General features: G+C 38.4%; 2 protein-coding genes and 1 pseudogene across 2 annotated transcripts; all 3 read right to left on the bottom strand.

Moving 5' to 3' along the window:
- Window positions 1–1,298: 1,298 nt before the first annotated feature.
- On the bottom strand, window positions 1,299–2,294 carry LOC123816891 (olfactory receptor 6-like). Its single transcript, XM_045836112.1, has one exon. The coding sequence runs from the start codon at window positions 2,292–2,294 to the stop codon at window positions 1,299–1,301; it is 996 nt and encodes a 331-aa protein (XP_045692068.1).
- Window positions 2,295–15,521: 13,227 nt separating this feature from the next.
- Window positions 15,522–16,057, bottom strand: LOC123816880 (annotated as a pseudogene).
- Window positions 16,058–17,155: 1,098 nt separating this feature from the next.
- On the bottom strand, window positions 17,156–18,139 carry LOC123816966 (olfactory receptor 226). The gene has a single exon (XM_045836245.1). It carries the CDS (start codon window positions 18,137–18,139, stop codon window positions 17,156–17,158), a length of 984 nt encoding a protein of 327 aa, XP_045692201.1.
- Between the last annotated feature and the right edge of the window lie 2,896 nt (window positions 18,140–21,035).

Here is a 21,035-nt window from a genome sequence, read left to right as displayed (position 1 = left end):
AAATTGTGTATATAGGAATCTCAACAAAGGAAAAGAATGAAAGCATAACATTTTATATATATTGTTATATGTGTAAACATACATGATTTCATGCTTTATCTTCCTGCTTCTGTTGGAATTTTTAAGTTCTATGTATATATTATGTATAATTATATAGACAGACATATATATACAAATGTACATAGTGGGTTTTCCTTTCTACCATGACAAGTTATGCATAAGCAAGACTGCAAAGAAATTTATCTCTCATATTTTCCTATGCTTCCAAAAGATAATTAAAATGAGATATCAACAAAGTGAATTGATTGGAAAAGGAACCAGCCTTATAACCCCCATGGAAGCAATAAACAGGTCATACCCATGAAGTCAACTACAGTGGAACCTCTCTGTGTTCTATTGAACAGAGGGGACTTTTAAAACAAAGCAAAGTCAAAATGGTAAATTCTTCCAAACATAACTCTTAGAAGCTAGTTGGAGAATAAGTGATAATTTCTTAATAAAATCTTCACTAAGGAATAAATTATTTTTCAACTCTTACCAATATACAAGAAGGAACCAAAACAAGCCTGGAATTTACTTGTAAAAAATTATGAATTTACACTAACAGGTTTTAACTTCAGAGACCTTCAAAGTATTCTCCATTCTTTGCAATACACCTATTGAGATGTTTTTCTGAGTGCTCAAAACAGTTCTTTATTTCATTAATTTCAAGGCCTTGTAGTACTTCTGACATTTTTTGTTTCACCACTTCCACATCTAGGGAAACAAAAACAAGTTTCTGTAGTGAGACCAGGTTAATAGGAGGATGGGACACAAGAGTCATGCCATTTTTAGTCAAAAACTGAGTACTCAGCATGATGTGGGCAGGTGCACTCACAAATCACCCATCATGAAATGAGCAAATGTGTTGAAAGAGTCTTCAAAAAAAATTCATGAAGCCAAACGCAGTCTCTCACAACATGCCAGCTGGTACACTGACACAGATTTGTTCCTAGAACACTCATATAGTGGGAGAAACCTGTATGACAAGGGGCCCTCCCTCTAGAGATAATTACATTTTCCAGTGGTGTTTTTTTTTTTGGTCTCTCCTCATATGTCCCGTAGAGTTCTGATTATTCTACTCACTGTGTTATTTAAAACACACACACACACACACACACACACACACACAAAATAAAGCCTAACAGAAAAGGGGATTTCTTTGGTACCTGGCTACTATTCTTTAAAATATTGTACTATGCCTGTATATTTACAACTTCAGATTTTCACCAAATTAAGGTGTTGTTTTTTTTGGAGGTTCAGTTAAATGATGAAAAAGAGAAGGAATTCCTGAGTTTCTTCAGCAAAGAGAATCTCAAGAAAAGGGCTCTAGCACTTGCCATGGTTTTCCTGATGGCATCTTTGACCTCCTTGTTCCTCAGGCAGTAGATGATAGGGTTGAGCATGGGAGTGAAGACTGCATATATGACTGAGATCAATTTATTATAATCAAATGAAGCAATGGCCCGAGGTCGAACATATATGAAGATCACAGCTGAGTAGAAGATGACCACCACTGTAAGGTGTGAGGCACAGGTGGAGAAGGCCTTCTGCTGCCCAGTGGCTGAGGGAATGTGCAGGATGGTAGATACAATGAAGCCATAAGAAATGACAGTGGCTGTGAAAGGAAACAAAAGGATGACAATGGCTAGTGCAAAGTCTACCGTCTCAGCCAGAGCAAAGTCCATGCAGGCCAGTTTGAGGATGGGAGACACATCACAGAAAAAGTGGTTCATGATATTATTGCCACAGAAGGAAACTTGGGAGATGAAGTATACTTTTACCATGGAAATGGAGAAGCCACTAACCCAAGAACAGATGGTCAGCTGAACACAAAATTCAGTGGTCATCATGAGTGGATATTGGAGAGGCCAACATATAGCCACATAGCGGTCATAGGCCATGGCAGCCAATAGCACACATTCAGTACAGGCAAATGACATGAAGAAGTAGAGCTGGGTCATGCACCCCAGGAAGGAGATTGTATTGGGGCGAAGTAGGAACCCAGCCAACATCTTGGGGACTGTGACAGATATATACCAGGTCTCCAGAAAGGACATGGTGCCCAGAAAATAGTACATAGGCTTGTGCAGGGATCCAGTGACCCATACAGTGAGAATGATGACTAAATTCTCCAACAGCACAAACAGGTAGGTGATGAGAAAGAAGAAGAAGAGCAAATCCTGAAGCCAAGGTGGAGCAGGGAAACCCACCAGGATGAACTCACTAATGTGAGTAGCATTTTTCTTCCACATGATAAGGACACCAAAATACAAAGTGTTTAATGATAGTAGCATCAAATTGAAGAATGATATTAACATTAGCTACAAGGAGCCATTAGGCAACAGGAATTTTATCATTAAATTAAACCTTAGTGCCATACTGTGGTCCTATAATATGACTTTGGAGTCACAAGAGGCCATAAGATCCTCTCTGGAAAATCAAGTGTCAGAACAGGAACTGAAAAACAAAATCCACCACAGACACAAAGTTAAGAATGACTATGTTGTATACCTGAAACCAATGTGCAGAGTGGGACAAAAGTGGTTTACAGTTGTGAATACATAAAACAGAATTTATTTCTATATTAATATTTCTTAATTATTACATTAATTTCCATAGGAATGCCTGTAAACCTCCTTCTCCCCACCCCTGGATTGTATGTCAACTGTAATTGATTTATAAAAGAATCTTAATGCAGGATCATGAGGTCGGGTTCAGGGTTCAGGCCTCTGGATCTGGGTCAGAAAGAGGTCTTCGGTAGTACTAGGAAGAAATACTTGCCTTATTGGCACATGCCCAGATTTTGGGGCCAGCTATATGGGCAGGAGGTCATGATGACTGGGGTAAGTGTCAAGGACAGTACAGGAAGCAATGCAGGGAAGCAGGAAAGTTCTAGATCTGGAGAAAATAAAAGCAGAATATTAACTGGAAAAGATCCTTCTGGCCAGGAGAATTGCCAGCTCTAGCCAACTTTTCAGCTATGTTCTCTTTTAAAAAATATGGCAAAGTTGGTAAATAATTTTCTGCCTATTTTCAGGACCATGGCTTAAAAAATTGAATAAAGAAATGTCTGTGCCCTTAGAATAATTAAGTATATTTCAACTTTTTCAATGGCTCCTGATAATAATAATAATGATGATGATGATGTTATATATGCATCTATAACAATTCTATAAATTACTAATAATTACATAAATAACTATTATATATTGCTCTCCTCTTCTATACATACTGCATATAAAAGTTCACGTTTGATCCCACAATAATTTGTGCATTCATCTGCATCTTCTTCAAAGGTGTTTCACTGCAAGAAGAAGTGTTACTTGATTAATGCCATCTAGTCCTTGAATTTGAAACTCTTCTTTATTATGGACATTGCTTAAAGACAAGTTGCATTTAAGGAACTGCCTTGGAAGCGGGGATTCTGGACACTTGGCAACTCATAAGGATGCTGGGCTTCCTAGGGCACAATATGATCTGAGGAGAGGATTGAAATTTTGAAACAAAATTTCTTCACAAGTGAGGATAGAAGAAAGAGAAAAGTAGAGATAAAAGTTAGCTTGTTGTTATCAATAAAATTAATCTACAATTAATCTACTTTTCAAGGAGTCCAATAGAGATGATCTGGAAAGGGAAATGCAGAATTAGGGAATAGGAAGGAATAAGATGTGGAATGTCCTCAATGTTTCATTATTATTTCTGATTTACATGTACTTCATGGCCTAAACTCCCAGACCTACCATAAAGCAGTTGGTCATATGAGTTGGAATAATGGCCACAGTAAAATAGAACTCAAATTGACTTCTTTCTCCACTCAACAGAATTCTCATTTCATTAATCTTTACACATCTCTTTAGCCCAGTCATTTGTGACCAACAAGGGTGAGGCGGTATAGAAGCATATAGCCTAAACCCAAACAATTACATAGCAATTTTATGAAGGAATGTTTACATGTGAACATACACTCATTCATGTCTGAGTTTTCAGTAATCATAGAAAACAAAAGAGTAACATAATAAGAGACTCAACATGGACAAAAGGACTCCTGATATTCAAAATGTCCTTAAACATTAAAAAAAAATTCAGACCACAGGGACAAAAGATTGAAAGACCTAAGTGCTAGTGCCTCATTTATCTCTTACTGACTTTACAATATGAAACAAACCTCATCTTATCTAAGCTTCAATTCCCTTAAATTAAAAAAAAAAAGTTAGAAAACTCCAACAAATTATGTGTTGGGGTCCGCCCTGCAGTTTCAGGGAGCTGTAACCCCCCATGGCTAAGGCTGAGTGAGAGACCTCCGAGCCAGGAGACACTAAAGAGACAAGCTTATCTCCCGGGCTTGAGCGCTGCCTGCTCTATGTCTGGCTCCCATTGCTTGGTCGGTTAGTCAATGACAGGTAACAATTCTCAGGAGAGAATGAATCTAAGACAGGCATGATCACGTGGAAAGGCCCCCCAGGGAAGAGACTCAGGAGGCTGTTGAAATGAGGGGGTGATTGACCCCTGCCCCCTCGGCTTTCACAAAGCCTGAGTCCTTGTTCTGGCTGTGAGAAATCCAAATCCCCCAGCTGCCTTTGTCTCCTCTGCTCAACTTAGGCCTGCAGAAATAGCAGGGGAAGTGCAGTCCAGACCAGAGTCTGTGGACCCCCGGAGTAATTAGACCTGGGGCATAGAATATACAAGATCCTGTGAAACCTGTTTGCTGAGGATGCTCTTGAATTAGAATATGAAGGCACAGACAGAAAATGAAACTAGCTTTTAGGTCCTATAGATTTTAGGTGATAAAACCCCAAACTCAGTGTGAGCCCTTTCAGCTGTTTGAAAGCTACCTACTCGTTTGATCTTCCCTGCCAGAATGTAATCAACAAACTGTATCTGTATTCTTAATAAAAGCCTGCTTGGGCGAGAAGTCGTGGTGCTCCCCCCTTGAGAGAGTGGCCATTCCATTCCTGTTTCTCCACAGAACTCAGTAGTCTGCGTGTATGTTTCTCCTGTCCCGAGCATCTGCAGCGTTTGCAGTCACTGAGGCCGGTAACTGCTTCAATTATGAATGTAGATTTATAGCACCATTTGTTGTTAATAAAAAGATCTATTGAATACATTGTTGGGGGCCTAATGCCACACTGGACATTGCAAATATAAAAATGAAAAATTCAGATGTCCACATTCACAGTAGTGAGGAGATAAAAGAAGTAAACAAGTCATTATAGTCCTATGAGGTAGAACCATAAGAAAGATGCATTTTAGGAAGTTCCTAGCACTTCCTTCTGAGGTGGCTTTTAAAAGCCACACCTAGTTAGCTGAGCCCAGATTTTGTTGGAGGAAAAATCACAAAAGAGACAGGTGATATCACCATAAATTTTGGTCAAATGGGTCACAATGTCTGGTTATCCCACATAAAAACAGTTCGCTCTCCACTTTTCCCAAAGATTCATGCCTCTGCTCTCCAATCACCATCCTACTCCTTCCTCCAAATCTCAGCAATTTCACCCCTTTTTATAAAGGCAAAGCAGACTCAGATGTGTATTCATTCAGCTTCCCACAACCAAATCATTATGTGTACCTGCTCACATATCTTCTCATTTCCTCCTTACTTCTTATCTAAGACCATTCCCTCTATCTGCTTTACATCTCATTTCTCCTGAAACTCAAATCTCCAAAACCTCATCTCTTTCTGTACATTGATTTCATTTTTCATAAATATTCACTGAGCACCTACTGTGGAACAGGCATTATTCTAGATGCTTGAATAGTTCACTGAACAAAACAGGCAAAAACAGCTCAAAAGTCCTGATCATAAGAAGTTACAACCCTTGTTGTAGGGTTAGAGGGATAGAAGCTGTAAATACAACCCTTGTCAAGACTTCGAATAAATAATAGAGATATAAGTGTAGAAATTGATAAGTTCAATGGAGAAAATAGAGTCAGTCAAGGAAAATCAGCAGAGCATGCAGTAGTGGCAAGTTCATATTTTAAATAGCTGATTGAGATAAACTTCGTCAAGGAGAATCATGAAGAAGGCATTAGCCATCTGGATTTTGCATGGAAAAGCTTTCCACACAAAGGGAATAGGTAATGCAAAGACCCTAAGGTGAGGTACAGTGTGAGGAACAGCAAGGAGTCCAGTGTGGTTGGAGCAGGGTAAATGGAAGGAAGAAATGAAGTGGGAGAAGGAAGGGGTGGGGGAGCTGATGATGAGCATATTACCATGTCCTTTAAAGCAGCTGTAATCATGTTGGCTTTTACTCTAAGTGGATTGGAAGGTTTTGAGCTGTTGAGAAACCTGATCTTATTACCGTTTTAAGAATTCTTCTAGCAGATTGTTCTTATTCCAGCAGATTCTTCAGAGTCATTTTCTATAACTTTTAAAGATGGTCAATCAATTTATCTCTCTTCCTAAAAATGATTTTTCTTTACTGGTCACGTTTTTGTATCTGCTTTAGAACACGGTACAGTCCATTGATCCCTTCCTTTTCTTACGATTGACTGCTCACTTTCCACTGCTGCTACCCTTCTGGTAATATACAGACCTTTCTCATTTTTAAAATGTTAGTTTTAGTTTCCCACTCCCTCAGCCCTCCCCTCACAACAGCCCCCACACCTTGACCCCTACCAGGAAAACATCACAACAAGTAGACATTGGAACTATCTAGTAAAGGAGGCAGAGAAGGGAACACAGAATTAGTATATAATGTAATAAGCATCACAATAGAATATTGAGTACTAGGAGCCCAGGGTAGAGAATAATTCTTTCTGCCCAAGGGGCCCAGATTGCTTTCACCAAGGCAGGGCCATTTAAACTGAAGTGAAGCATTGCATTTTTGGAGGGAGGAGAAATATCACGAACGGAAAATAGCAAAGGCAAAAGCACAGAGTAAAGACATAAAAAGTTAATAATGGAATGACTGGCATTTTGATTAGGAAGAATTGATAGTGTGAATGGAGCAAGACAGGGTTGAAGGATGAAGTTATATAATCAGCCCTCTTCACACTTTTTCCTGTAACTCTTTACTAATTCTCTCGATCTCCAGCACAATGAGTCCTGCAACATCTGACAATATCTCTTGTCACACTGACCACCTGCAGGAAAGAAGATGAGTCTCACATACAGCTTATCTAATATTACCAGAGCTTCCTTGGTTTTTAAGATTCATGTTATATTCTTGAATACTTGAGTAAGTTGTTAGTACTTCATTAGTTCAGGCATGACCTAGATCTGTGCACACACCCCCACCATTGGTGGTACATAATTGAGAGCCACATAGGAGCTAGTGTCCCACACTTTTCCCCCTCTCAAACACTCACCCAGTTTTCCTACCTGGCTTTCATCATCTTTCACTCTTCACCTCTGCCTCTACCTATATAATCTGTCTAATAATAAACATATTTTTCATCATTTATTGGGAACCTGTATTATGGCACAATTTGTACAGGTTCTTTTCATACTTTATCTCATTTAATTCTCACAATAATCAAATAAAGCCAATATTATTAATCCTACATTACAGATAATGAGGTAAATAATTTTGTTCTATTTATATCAGTAAAAACTGGCAGAATGGTACTATAACCTAAGACTGTCACTCTCCAAAGTCTACATATACTGTCTACTATGTTATACTCCTCCTTCTTTAGGAGTTGCTTCCCACCTCTCTGTGCTCATTGCCACCATGAATTCACATCTGCTCTTTCCCTATTTCTTTACCATCTTGCCCACTATCCTGATCCCTGGCTGTAATCTTCACAGGGAAATTAGTTCTCCTTTTACTTCCAGTCTTTTATGTCCAAACTTGCTTCTAATTTCACCTTTACACCAAATATGAGCCTTTGTGATTAGTCTAACCTTCCAAAACCTGATATGTCTAGTTGTTTTCCATAAGTAACTTGCTTCCCAACTCTATGTCAGAGTCAAGACATTCTAATATTTGTGATTTTTTTACCTCAACCCTCATATATGTCTAAAGTCAGAATCTACATGACCACCCCCACCATACATTGACCTCTGATCCAGCCACTGACCTCTATTCTACCCAGTTGCTGCCTACTTCCCTACTCTGAAGGTCTTCATTATGATGAAAGTGTTGATTCAGTCAAAGAAGGGGCTCAGTCAGAGAAGGGACAGAGTTGATGTGTATTATTTGGAAGATATTACAGGAGGGAAATAGGTTTTCTGCAGAAGAAAGAGTTGGTTGCAAGAGAACAAGGAGAGTAGTGCAAAAAATGGGAGAGGTTTTCTGTAATTAGAGTGGATTGTAAAATGGAAAAGAAACTCAAAAGTCCAAGTTTCAGTGAAGATAAAGTAGGCATGGACTGCACAGGGCTGGGTCCTGATAGAGAGTAACAAAAGGTCTACTGTCCATTGAAGATAATAGGGAAAGATACTAAATAGTATTCTTCTCTCCAGACTGAGTGATCTTGCTAAAATATAAAGATAAACATTGACTCCCATTGCAAGTCCTTTAGTGGCCATTGTGCTTCAAAAATCCTTACTTACATTGCATAGCTGGTGCCTCATGACCTGAACTCCACATTCCTAATACCCTAATAGTCTTCTCTTGCTAGATACTCAGCCAATCACAAGTCACACCAAAGAACCTGAAGTTCTTCAATACAACATTCTCCCTCAAGACTCTATGTGTGCAGTTGAACATACTCTGTCTTCTGCCTGAAATTCTTTCCAACTCTTGCAACCTGAAAAATGCCTACTCATACTCATCTTCACTATTAAACCATCCCTAATGACCCCCACTATCAACCACTTCCTGACTATCACACCAGCTATCTGGTTTTGCAATACTTTGAATCTCAGAGCCTCATTTCATGATAACATGTACTATTTATTTACCTGTCACCACTACTAGATTTGTGAATTTCTTTAAAAATACCAATTATATTCTATTTTCTGCATGTCTGTCTTATCTCTAATATCTAGCACAATTCCTAATGAGTGATTGGCACATTTCAGGCAAATTGTTTGTGACATTTAATACCAAATGACTCACCATGGTGCTTTTTATTTATTTTTCTTTAGGGAGCTGGGTAAAGTAGGTCATCTTGTCTGAATCTTGGCTTAGAGGTCTTGTTTGAGTTGTCCAGTGGTCAGATCTGTGGGGAGGTGTTCCAGAGAGTATGAGCATGAGTCCTTGCTTCTAAATCTAAAAGGAATTGCAGATAAATGGCATGAAACAAAAGTGAAAAGAAAAAAAAAAGAGACATTAACATAGCCTACTCTAAATCTTGGAAAATTTCTTCTCTGTCAAACTCAAGAATTGCATGATTTTGCTATTCTCATCACCTAGGAAAGACTCTGGGGCCCAGATGGCTTAGAAGGAAATGGAAAATTATTCTGCTATTGATTAAAAGAAAAAGGAATATCACCTCAACTCATATCTATGGTTAGACTTCTAAACAGATTTCAAAATTTACTTTTTGGCTTGTTTGGTGCCCTGCAAGATGATAAGAGCCTAAAATGGGAAAAAAATGTTCTGTTTTATATAGTTTTTTCCCCTCTGTATTAATTCAATGTTATCCTTTCCCAGTCCTCCCTCTCCCTCTCCCTCTCCCTCTCCCTCTCTCTCCTTCTTGTCATTCCCTATTTCTCTGCCACTGAATGTGGGTTGGTATTGTATGTGGATTCCTCCCACAGTCCTCATCCAGGCACAACCTACAGCTGAAGAGATCCAGAGGCAATGAGCCCACTGCTCAGTAGAGACAAATACTATTTTTTAAAAGATATCCTTGGGGATCCGATTCACAAATGCTCTCGGATTTTGAAGAGCAACAATGACAAAGAAGTTAGAGAAATTTCCCTAGTGATCCCCAATGCTCAACAGAGATAATACTAAATCATTATTATATAGGGAAACAGAACAGAAACAGTTTTATAGCAAATCACCTTGGTTACTGATCCTAATACTAGTCTCAAGTCTTGGTTTTCCTTCTTCTTTCTGATTGTCTGGGAAGCAATTACCATTCATCACCTATTACTTTAAACCATTACTGTTATGAAAAGGGATTTCTGGTGAGAAGATTAAAGTACAAAAAACATGAGTTGACAGTGTCAATGGTACAAACAAAGCTCTAGGGAGGAGCACAAGTTTCTCTCCACTCCCTCCACTCAAGAGAACAGTACTCCTAAGCAGCAAAAATATACAGCTGCCATAGGGCTAGGAAATCACAATTTGGTGGATAAAGAAAGTTTAACAATAGTCAATCTGAGCGATTTTATCTTTTAAGGAAACTTGTCTTGGCTCTTTCCTGTGGGTCATTTTGCACTGCTCTTCTCTTTTGTGTCTTGTGTGAATAGTTATTGAGAATAACTTGACGAAGTGGTTTAGAAAAAGGAATGCCCACTCTTAGCAATCCATAAAGAAACCAAGTGAGGATTCAAAGCCCAGGTGGGCAGAAGACAAGGCACAGGACACATGGAGCAGATGGCTAATGGCATCTCTACACTAAGCATGAGATTGAAACCTCCTCTTTCCTCTAATTTAATCTTTCCAGGTCTCCTGTCAAGAGTTTTATTATCAGAGTGGTGAGACTTTGAAGGCCATGTTTAAGGGGAAAGTATAGAGAGATTGCTCAGACTTTTTAAAGCCTAAGAGTTTGGCTAGTGGAACAAGAAATGACCTGTTTCTTAGATTTGGTCCAGGGCTACTCACCCATTAGGAGATTGAGGACATAGATCTAATGTGTGATGGGATGCGTCTTTGCCTATAACATCCCCTCTGCATAGCTCTGTCTCTGAATAGAGCAAGTGTAGTGACAGCAGCTGCAGGTTATTGTCCCATATTTGGAGATTTTCTTAGTTCCCTCTTAAATACCTTTCTGTTAGAGATAAGGCAACAAAGATAAGTATATTTATAGGTAGAATGCTTTAAAGAATTTATGTGAACTTCTTTTCCATACTAAAATTTGTAAGCAAGAAAAAAGATATTTTTTATTTCTCAACTTATTTTTATTAAAAGCAGAGTTATAAATAGCATATTAATTTTCATTCAATTAGTTCTTTATTAAAAATGAAATTTTTATTTTTAAAATTAAAATTCAGGTGAAGTGATTATAAAATTCAACAGAAAAATAGTTATTATTGTATTTACCTTGTTATTTTCATCATCCATCTAGTGTAGGGGTTTATGTGATATTTTCCATGTACCCTAAGAAAGAACTCTGTTTCTCAGTAGTCATAAAATTTACTGATTTGATTAATTTTATTATCACGGGCTGAAACACTGGACTTTTAGATTAATTCCAGATGCTTTGGGGACTAGTTAAACTATCCATTCAATTTCTCATGCCTGAAAACTTTGAATGACTGTAAACTTTAATTTTTTACCCAAAAACTCCAGTCAATCAAATAACTAAGGTCAGCTCTATTTTAAAAAATATGAAGATTGGCATCAGTAGAGCCATAAAGACATCTGTGAATACATAAGAGTAATTCTTTGCAGAAAAGAGGGAATAACATTATCAGTTTTGTACCTGCTCAATGAGAAAGACTTTACATGTTACCTAATTTAATGCTTGTAACAATTCTATAAATTTTATAAACATTCACAGATTTTAAACAAGAAAAACAACATTCGGGTTAAGTAATAATTTTCCCAGGATGATTGTGTCAGTCAGTGTTCTGCTACAGATAATAGAATTCACCTTAGTTTAAGCATAAAGAGATTTGATTTTGGTAAAATCATAAAGATGGCTGGAGTAGGCACCTGTATTTAGACAGAACCCCAGGAACAACCCCCAACCTCCCTTGTCTCAACCATAATAGAGACAGCAGCTATGGCTGCTGCTTCATATTCAGAAATGAAGAACCAGAGTCTGTTGGCTCCCAAACTTTGTCCATAATCCCCATCAATTAAATGAATGCACCAAAGTCTGCCTTCCTCTGTATGTGATTTATGTGTGAATGAAAGTCTCACATATGTGCATCAAACAAGAATCTAAACATAAATGAAAACATAAGAACTGTAGTGTTCACCTCTCCAGACTCAGCATGTTAAAAAAGTATTGAAATGGATATGAAGAACTCATCCATGATATTTGCCTCAGACTAAAATTTGGAAGAATTATAGAAAACCAAATATTTAAAATCAGAAATATGCCAAAAAATGGGACAGTGTGGGTACTGTGCCTCTCAGTTGAAAATATGGCATACATCAGACAGGGATTTATTCATTAAATATTTATTGGCCATTGAATATATAGTAAGTCAAAACAGTTTTTAGTAACTGTTATAAAGAGACACCTATGATATGAGAAACTTAAAATCTAGTATGAGAAATACTATGTGTATTTGAATAATTACCAATATAAGGCAAAGTCTGGAAGAGTGTTAAAACTAAGACGTTGTCACAATAAACAGGAGGTAGACACAACTGGAGATCATTTCTCCCTGATAGGTGTGGGGTAAAGCAGCACCAGCTGGAAGCTGGAAAACAGAAAATGTCATGAATGACTTGAAACTGCAGCTGACTTTTAAAAATCTTACAATCAATTCTGTTTATCTTGTATTTTGTTGAATAATTTAGAATAGTATATGTCAGACACTGTGCCAGATATGTTCACACATATTCATTTTCATTTGATCTTCATAATAACTTTCAAAGATAGATATTTCACAGATGTGCAAACTGAAGCTCAAAAAATTAAAGTTCTAATAACCTCTGAAAAACACAAATTAACAGATGGTAATGCCATGTTCTTAAGTTAAATATTTGTCTCCCAAGACCATCTACTCTCCCATTATTTTCCCACTTACCCAGTTGCCAGTGAAGCTGTTTTAAAAGTCTGATTATAGTATTTATTAGAAGATGGTAAACTAAGTGAGTGAATTGGAACTACCTGGGAAAATAAATTGGGGAAATTCTTCTATAGATCTTAAAATATAGTCTGCTTTACACTGATAAGAGAAGTGCAACCTAAAAGGGAAAAAGTAAAGGAATAGTTCTATGCGGTAAATTTACACTGGTTCTGTGAGGAGCTAAGTGCTTCTTAGTGGCATACAGAGTCTTATAATAAATTGCAGAAAAGCTAGGTGTGATGTAAATATTCAACACCTGAGTTTAAATTTGCTGAATGTGTTAGCTCAGACATCTCATAATCTATTCAAATTGGCAGTGGTATGTGGATGGAAGATTAGTAGAAATTATTTATTGACAAATGCTTGAAAATTAAATGTAGAGCAAATAGCCTTACATTTTAATTCAAGTTCTGTCATACATCATACTTAAGTAGAAAATGAGGTTTACTTAGGTTATGTTCCTTATTTTAAAATCTAAACCCATGTAAGTGTTTAAAGTGGCATATTTATTCCAAGCACTTCCACTGAAGTTTATTTCAATTTGACTAATACTTATTAAATGTCATGTACAGTCAGAATCCTAGTAAGAAACAGAAAGCAATTTCTGTTGAAACTTTGGAGTAGAGTTAAACGTCACAACTGTCCACCAAGGTTGGGTGAGGTGAAGACAACCGGCAAGGATGTCAAACCACAGAAGGACTAGCAGTGCAGACACCCATTGACAGTGGTAGCCTTGGAAGGGGAACCCCTGTTGCAGGAGTTGTAGCCATTGGCAGAGTCATAGAACCCAGGGAATCATTCCTTGTCATCTCTTTCCTGGCATCCTTCAGTTTCCTGCTGATGCCTCTCATTGACCCAACCAAATTGGAAGCCAGAAGCCAACAGAGCCAGACTATTACTGTCCATAGGATCAACTGCTCTTACCCCCTGGGAGATGGGGTACAAGAGTGCAGAGAATAGGTAACTGGGGAGTGAGAAGTAGCAGTTAACTTGTAACAGGTACCTACAGTGTCAGGGACTATGGCCAATGTTATAGATTCAAGAGGAATAAGGTTAGTTTCTCATCTAAAAGAACTCACAGTCTAGGAGGAAGTCAAACACTAACGTCAGTTATTCAGAAAAAAAATGGCTGTAGTCAAGGCTCAATACACAAAGTGAACTCACCTTGTTCTTGCTTCACTCTATCAGTGACTGCCATTCATGTGATAGAAACACTACAAACTGAAGATCTAGTACTTGCAGAAACTGAAAATGCTTCTGTGGAACTTATTATGTATCCATAAACCTATATAATAAGAGAAAATTCACATATTGGTTAGATTTGGATTGGTAAACACGAATATTCTTCCTCATGTACCCCTTACTTCTTATGTCACTTTGTGCTAATCGTCTTTTAGGTCTGTGAGTGTGCCATTATCTCTCTATTGATTCTTGGCTTTTCTTATCTCTATAACCCTGACATTCACTACTGTCCACAATTTAACATCTATCGAATTCCCTCATGTTAGCCTAGATGCTCCTTCTGTTGGAACATTCTCTCTGCTTACCCTAGATCTACCTACCATATGCTTCCATACTACCCTGTACTTTCATCATTACACTTATACCTTTAAAGGAAATTGTGCCTTTATTTTCCCTATTCATTATAGCTATTTGAAAGAAGAATCTGTATCTATTTTTGTTGTTGAGTATTATATTCTCACAGGCTATTAGAGTGCTTGACAAGGAATAAGGGCACAAAATGTTAAATGAATGAACAACTGAATGAATTAAGCAAGATAAGAATTAGAATCATGTAATTATTGAGTACATTAATATGACCGATGGCAGAATGGATGTTTCATATTGAGGATCAGTAAAAAGGCAAGTTGAAATGGTGTAGATGGGATTCTTGAATGCTAGAATAATTCCCAAAAAATAACTTTAAAATTCTCTTCAAATTGAGAATTCTTAAATAGTAAAGTAACATTATAAGAGCAATGTATAAGAAAGATTAGCCAGGGAATGTTAAATGATGTTGAAAGTAGCTTAGGTAAAAAATGGGAGACAAAAAGTAGGAGACTCCCATTCAAAATGGGCAGGATATAGTCAAGGTGGCCCTTTTTGATTATTTCTTTCACATTTTAGCCTCAGTTTGGTCAATTTTATAGAACTCTCCCTGGTACACTACATTTCCTTATCTGGGCAGCAGGTCCCCCAATGATATCTAACACTCACATTTGTCCTAGAAAATTTTGGATTTGGTTTTTACCTAGTTTGTATATAGCACATGTTGATGTGTTGAGGATTTCAGATCAGACATATACTGATATAATAATGTTCAGTTAGTTTGCTGATAATAGTCACAATATATCATGGAAGGCTATAAGAGCCCAAAAGAGAGTATCTCAAAGGACACATATTAACTGCAAAATTTGCAGTAATATTGATTCTTTCATCTCTTGTAAAACTATTGAGAAATAGTTTCCCATCCCACCCCTTTAATGAGAAATGAGTTTGAGATTAAAGCAATACATACTGTCATGTTTCAACTTTTAATTTTTTTCTCCCTTCCTGTGCTGTAACTTTAAGAATCCAGACCTATAGAGCAAACTAATATGCAGATTTCTGATAAGTGTCATGGGAATGTCATCCTTGCTGGGATACTGTTTCCTCCTCAAGGCAGCAGGTCTCAGCAGGAAGCACTGACCAACCCCCACAGTTTTTTATATAGCATTTTTGATTCCTGGTTCCTAAGATGGTAGAAGAAGGGATTTAGCATGTGAGTGAGAACTGCATATACAGCTGAACTTAGGTTGTTGGAACTAAATGATGCAATTGCTCTGGATTGAACATACATGACAACCATGGCTGTGTAATAAAGTATGACTACAGTGAGGTGGGATGCACAGGTGAAGAAGGCTTTCTCCCATCCCTGGGTGGAGGGTACCTGCAGAACGGTGGAGACAATGTAGACAGGAGAAGATGGTGATGGTGAGAGGGAAGACAAGACTAACAACAGCCAAAAGCAAAGCCCACTAGTTCAGCTGTGGACATGTGTTTGCAGGCCACTTTAAGGATTTATGAGATGTCCCAGTATGAGTGGTTCATGATACTGGAGCCACAGAAGGTGACATGTGAAATGAAATAGACTTTGATCACAGTGATCATGAAACCAGTCATATAGGAGAAAGCCAACTGCACACATTAACCTGTGGCCGTGATGACTGGGTATCAATGAGGACATGTCAGTGCATTTCATTTATAGCAACAAAAACACAGAAATATGATAAACCTGTACAAATAAAGAGTTGCTTAAATAATTTACACCTTATATATTATATGACTATTTATATAAATCTTTCTGAATCACGATATTTTCAATATTTTTAGTGTTCATGATACAAACTGACAAATTTCCTTCCAGCAAGGCTACGCCAATTTGTACCTTCCCATATTCTAGTGACATATGAGGGTTTAGTTTCTACACCTGCCGATCCTATCTGTAGGTGTGACACACATGCCTTGCCTACGTGGCTCCAAATTGTATTCATTATTTGTGTTTCTTCATAGCCACATGTGCTAGAACACTGTCCTGGGTCATGGTAATAAATGATGGATAAGAAAATGTGATCCTTGCCTCCATGGAGTTTGCCATCTAATTAGAGACACGAAATTAAATCAACATCTACACTAAGCCACTAGTTCAGTGTGTACACTGACTGCAGTAAATCAGGAAATGAAGCTAAAACCCCTGCAGCCCAGGAGGCAATATGTTGCCAACACAAACATTAGTTTCCCATCTCCTTGCCTTGTAACTCACACCAGAATGATTACTTCCTGGTCTCTGTTACCTCATGGGCTGTAGCTGGTGGCCTGTGGCTAGAAGAGATCTCATCCAGAGTCTTCTGATGCTTTTCCACGATGAAGCCTGAGCTTCTCTGAATGGCTTCCTCCTTCTGCTTCTTTTTTCTACACCTGCTTCAGAACTAACATCAAGAGCAAGCCCAGGAAAGGCCATGCAGAGAGATGCCAGTTCTGCATTTGTTTGTTTGTTTAAATATCAAAGTTTAGTCATGCCTTCTGCTCAGTCAGCCTTTTCTACCCGACCAGGATGCATGACGCATAAACGCTTTCTATGTAAATTCAATAGAAATCCAGCTGCTAGCTACTAGCTTTCAATCCCTCTTCCTCCTCTTGGACTAGTTCCTTGGTGTTGCCTTTGAAATTCTACTCCCTAATTTAGGCCCTAAAAGCTCCTCTGGACTTCATAGAAGACATGGATCCTAAGCTTAGGAACATTTCTAAGACTTAAACATCTCCCTTCTACCCATCTCTCTTAGCTTTCCCAGGCTTAGTATCCTGGCCCTGATAAAAGTGTAGAGTATGGTGTAGAGCTCTCTTGACCTCTTGGTTGCGTAAGCAGTAAATTATGGGGTTGAGCAATGGTACAATGACAGCATAGAGTACTGAGACAAGCTTGTTAGTGTCAAAAGCTGAAAGTGCTTTTGGCCGGGCGTAGATGAAAATACTGGCTGCATAGAAGATGACCACCACAGTCAGATGAGAGGCACAGGTGGAAAAGGCTTTATGGTGCCCAGCAGCTGAGGGAATGCGCATCACAGCACCAGTGATGGCAATGTAGGAGGCCCCAGTGACAGAAAGTGGTCCCAGCAGGATGAAGATGGCCAGGACAAAGTCTGTAAGTTCTGCTGTGGACATGTCAGTGCATGAAAGGTTGAGCAATGGGGAGACATCACAGAAGAAGTGGTTGATGATGTTGGGGCCACAGTAAGAGAGGCGAGAAATGAGAAAAACTTTAACCATGGAAATGCCAAAACCTCCAGCCCAGGAGCCAGCTGCCAGCTGTACACACAGTTGGCCACTGACAATGACAGGGTAGTGGAGGGGGTGGCAGATGGCCACATAGCGGTCATAGGCCATAACAGCAAGAAGGACACACTCAGTGCAGCCCAGACCCAGGAAAAAGTAGAGCTGTGTCATACAGCCTTCAAAGGAGATTCGTTGTCCATGGCTCTGTTTGGACCCAACAAAGCCAGCTAGCATCTTGGGAATAGTGACGGTAACATACCAGATCTCCAGGAAGGACATATTAGCCAGAAAGAAGTACATGGGTTTGTGAAGGGCAGGGTGGCTCCTAATTGCCAAAATGATGAGTGTGTTCTCAGTTAGCACCAACACATAGGCCAACAGAGAAAGGGCAAATAACAGTGCCCGCAGTGGCTCAGGAGCTGGAAAGCCTAACAACACAAACTCAGTGACTCTCTCACTCTGGTTCCTCTGTTCCATGGGGTTGTTCTTGCACACTGTTCTTCAGGAGGTGGAATAGGGTGTCTTCAGGAGGCATCAGTGTTTTTATTGTTAAAATGCAATGTATGTGTCACACATAATTTATTACTGAGCTGAGGAATCTGTTCTGACCTTTGGAGAAGCATATATTGATAAGCATCAGGTAAAGATGATGCTAGTTGGTCATCTGTTGGTCATCTGGAGAACACAGATAAAAAATAAAAGTAGTAAGAGAATCTGGGATGCCCTAATATGAAAGTTTGTCTGCAAGCTGGATTACAGCCCTATTTTGAGGAAATAAGGTACATATTGGAGGAAAAACAACACATAACACAGTCAGGTATTTGCTCTGTAGTATTAGTACAGTCATCACTCTAAAAATTTTGCAGATATTCATTTCATCTCTAAAGAACCTTCAGTTGTACCCCACTTAACACCTGAGGAAATGAAGACATAATTAAGTGACTTACTTCAGGTCACACAGATAGTAAGAGGTAAAACCAGGAACTCAGGACCTCAGAGCTTCCAAAATATTCAGGCAACTGAAGGAGGAACTGTAAGATACATCCTGGATTTACATCCAAGAAAGAGAATCTTTGAGGCTCAGCTAGGGAAGCGGATCATCTCCTGCAAGGGAACAAGGTAAAACCCCCAGAGGTCAGCACCTGTAGGGTGCAGTCTTAAATAACCTGGTACTTAAAAGGAGTATCTGGGACCCACCTGAAAGTCATATTAAGAAGAGGATTCTGGATGGAAAAAGAACTGAGATTCCCAATGATTCTCAAATTTTATACCCTGTAGCTCAGTCAAACTGGGGCACATTAAAATTGTCAAGAATTTATTGGAACAAACATCAGTTCAAATCAAGCAGTGCCAAACTGGAGGTCATCAGGTGCCCTCCCCTGACAGAAGCTAGGGGCAAGTCTTTTATAGAGCAGATGTAATGGAAGTAAAACAAGGACATTATTTGACTGGTCATAGCTTAAGTGATAGCCTTGGATGGGAAAACCTAGTTGGCTGTTTGTGATTGATTCTTATTTGTTTTCTCAGATATGAGTGCCTTTACAATGGCCCCTGGGTTAAGTTTTATTTTGCTTACCTATGCAGGATACCAAGGCATTAAAGTCACCTAGTCTAATGGCATCCTTGGCTAATTATTTTGACAGTATTGAGGCCAATACAAAAGCATGCATGTAGTACAGTGCTCTTTGTTTACCTTGGTATCAAAAATAAAATTTGCCTTTTTCAAACAGCAAGCCTCTGGATCTAATGCTGATATTTCCACATGGCAGTTTATATGAAGAAAAGGTTATTGTATCCCTATTGCCTCTGTATGGTAGTAGCTTTGGAAGGGAGTACAGAGATTATAAAGGAGAATGGGGGGAAGAACAACTGAACATTTGGGTGCAATCTCCCATCAGGAGATTCTTCACTTTTTTAGTCTCAGGCCTGTTTGCAGGCCTAACCTCTATGAGGTTAGCAGGGGCCAGATGTGCTCACACATCAGACTTCAACCTGAAAATTATTTTTTCAGCTTTATTGATATATAATTGGCATATAACATTGTATAAATTTAAGTTGTACAGTGTAATGATTTGATACAAGTGTATATTGTGAAATGTGTACCCCAGAAGTTATTCATCCTATAACTAATGCATGTTATATATACGTATATATATGTATCTATATCATAGTATTATTTACTCATATAAAGGAAGAAAATTCTGTCATTTGTAATGACATAGATGAACCTTAAGGGCATTCTACTAAGTGATGAAGGACAAAGAAAGACAAATACTATATATCTCATATATATATGGAAAATAAGACATCAAATCTGCTAATGCTTTATACCTGAATTTTTCTCTTCTTTATGCTCTGTGATTAACACTTGAGTATTACTCAGTACTTGAGCACTTGGCATATCCCTTAATACTAGAGTACTTCAATGCAACTACAAAATACCCTATCCCTAGCTTATATTTGCCATCACTCCCATCCTTTCCATCCACACCCACAATTTATTTCAAAATTTATGGTGGATCAACTATATTCCAGACCACAGGCTAAGAGTTACGGTACATAAAATGTAAATAAGACATATGCTCAGTCTTCAGGAAGCTCATAAGCTAGTGGTAAGGACACACCTTCACCGCTTTATCCCTGAAAGGTTAACCTGGCATACCTATCCCTACATTATATACTAGCTTCAAAAATGGGCATTTTCAAAGTGCAAACATCATTCATAACCTTAGCCTTAGTTTCTTCTCCTCAATACCTGCCTCATATTCCATTCATCATGCACTGGACCCTCTTAGCCCCAAACCTTTCTGCCTACCTTTGATCTGTCCTATCTTCACATTTGATGCTCTGCATACTTGAACAAAAGATTAGCCTCTCACACGTTGATTGTTGATTGCTAACTGGTCTCACTGCCTATAGTCTCTCCTTTAAAAATCAAATCTGATTATTTTAATCCCCTACTTAATACCCTTTCATTGTAACCCATCATTTACACAATAATGTTCAAGTTATTTAACATGTATAAGTACTTTATGACCTGTCACTGATATCACCAAACCCTTAACTGTTGCCACAGCCTTCAGTGTATTTTATATCCTGTAGCTCTTGCCAGACAGCATGTGTGTTACCTCTGTAGCTTTACTCATGCTGCATGGCTAAGTCCTAGTGGGCCTTCAAGTTTTGGCTCATGTGACATCTCCTCCTGGAGACACTAGCATCCCTTTTCTCCTTTCCTCTTCACTGTTGTTGAGTTCCTCTCATTACTGTTCCCATTCTATATTTTAACAAATATAATTACCAGTATTTTTGTCTCTCCCTTTGACAATAGTTCCTATTATAGTGTCTGCTTTAGTAACTGATTACTAAAGTTATT

The sequence above is a fragment of the Phyllostomus hastatus genome, unplaced genomic scaffold (genome assembly GCF_019186645.2).
Source record: "Phyllostomus hastatus isolate PE091 unplaced genomic scaffold, TTU_PhHast_1.1 phas_contig_1106, whole genome shotgun sequence".
NCBI lineage: Eukaryota > Metazoa > Chordata > Mammalia > Chiroptera > Phyllostomidae > Phyllostomus > Phyllostomus hastatus.
This window is presented reverse-complemented; position numbering and strand designations above follow the sequence as displayed.

What these genes read in the sequence shown, in the direction of transcription:
- LOC123816891 (XM_045836112.1), bottom strand. Translation starts at nt 2,294, where the DNA reads ATGTGGAAGAAAAATGCTACTCACATTAGTGAGTTCATCCTGGTGGGT.
- LOC123816966 (XM_045836245.1), bottom strand. Translation starts at nt 18,139, where the DNA reads ATGGAACAGAGGAACCAGAGTGAGAGAGTCACTGAGTTTGTGTTGTTA.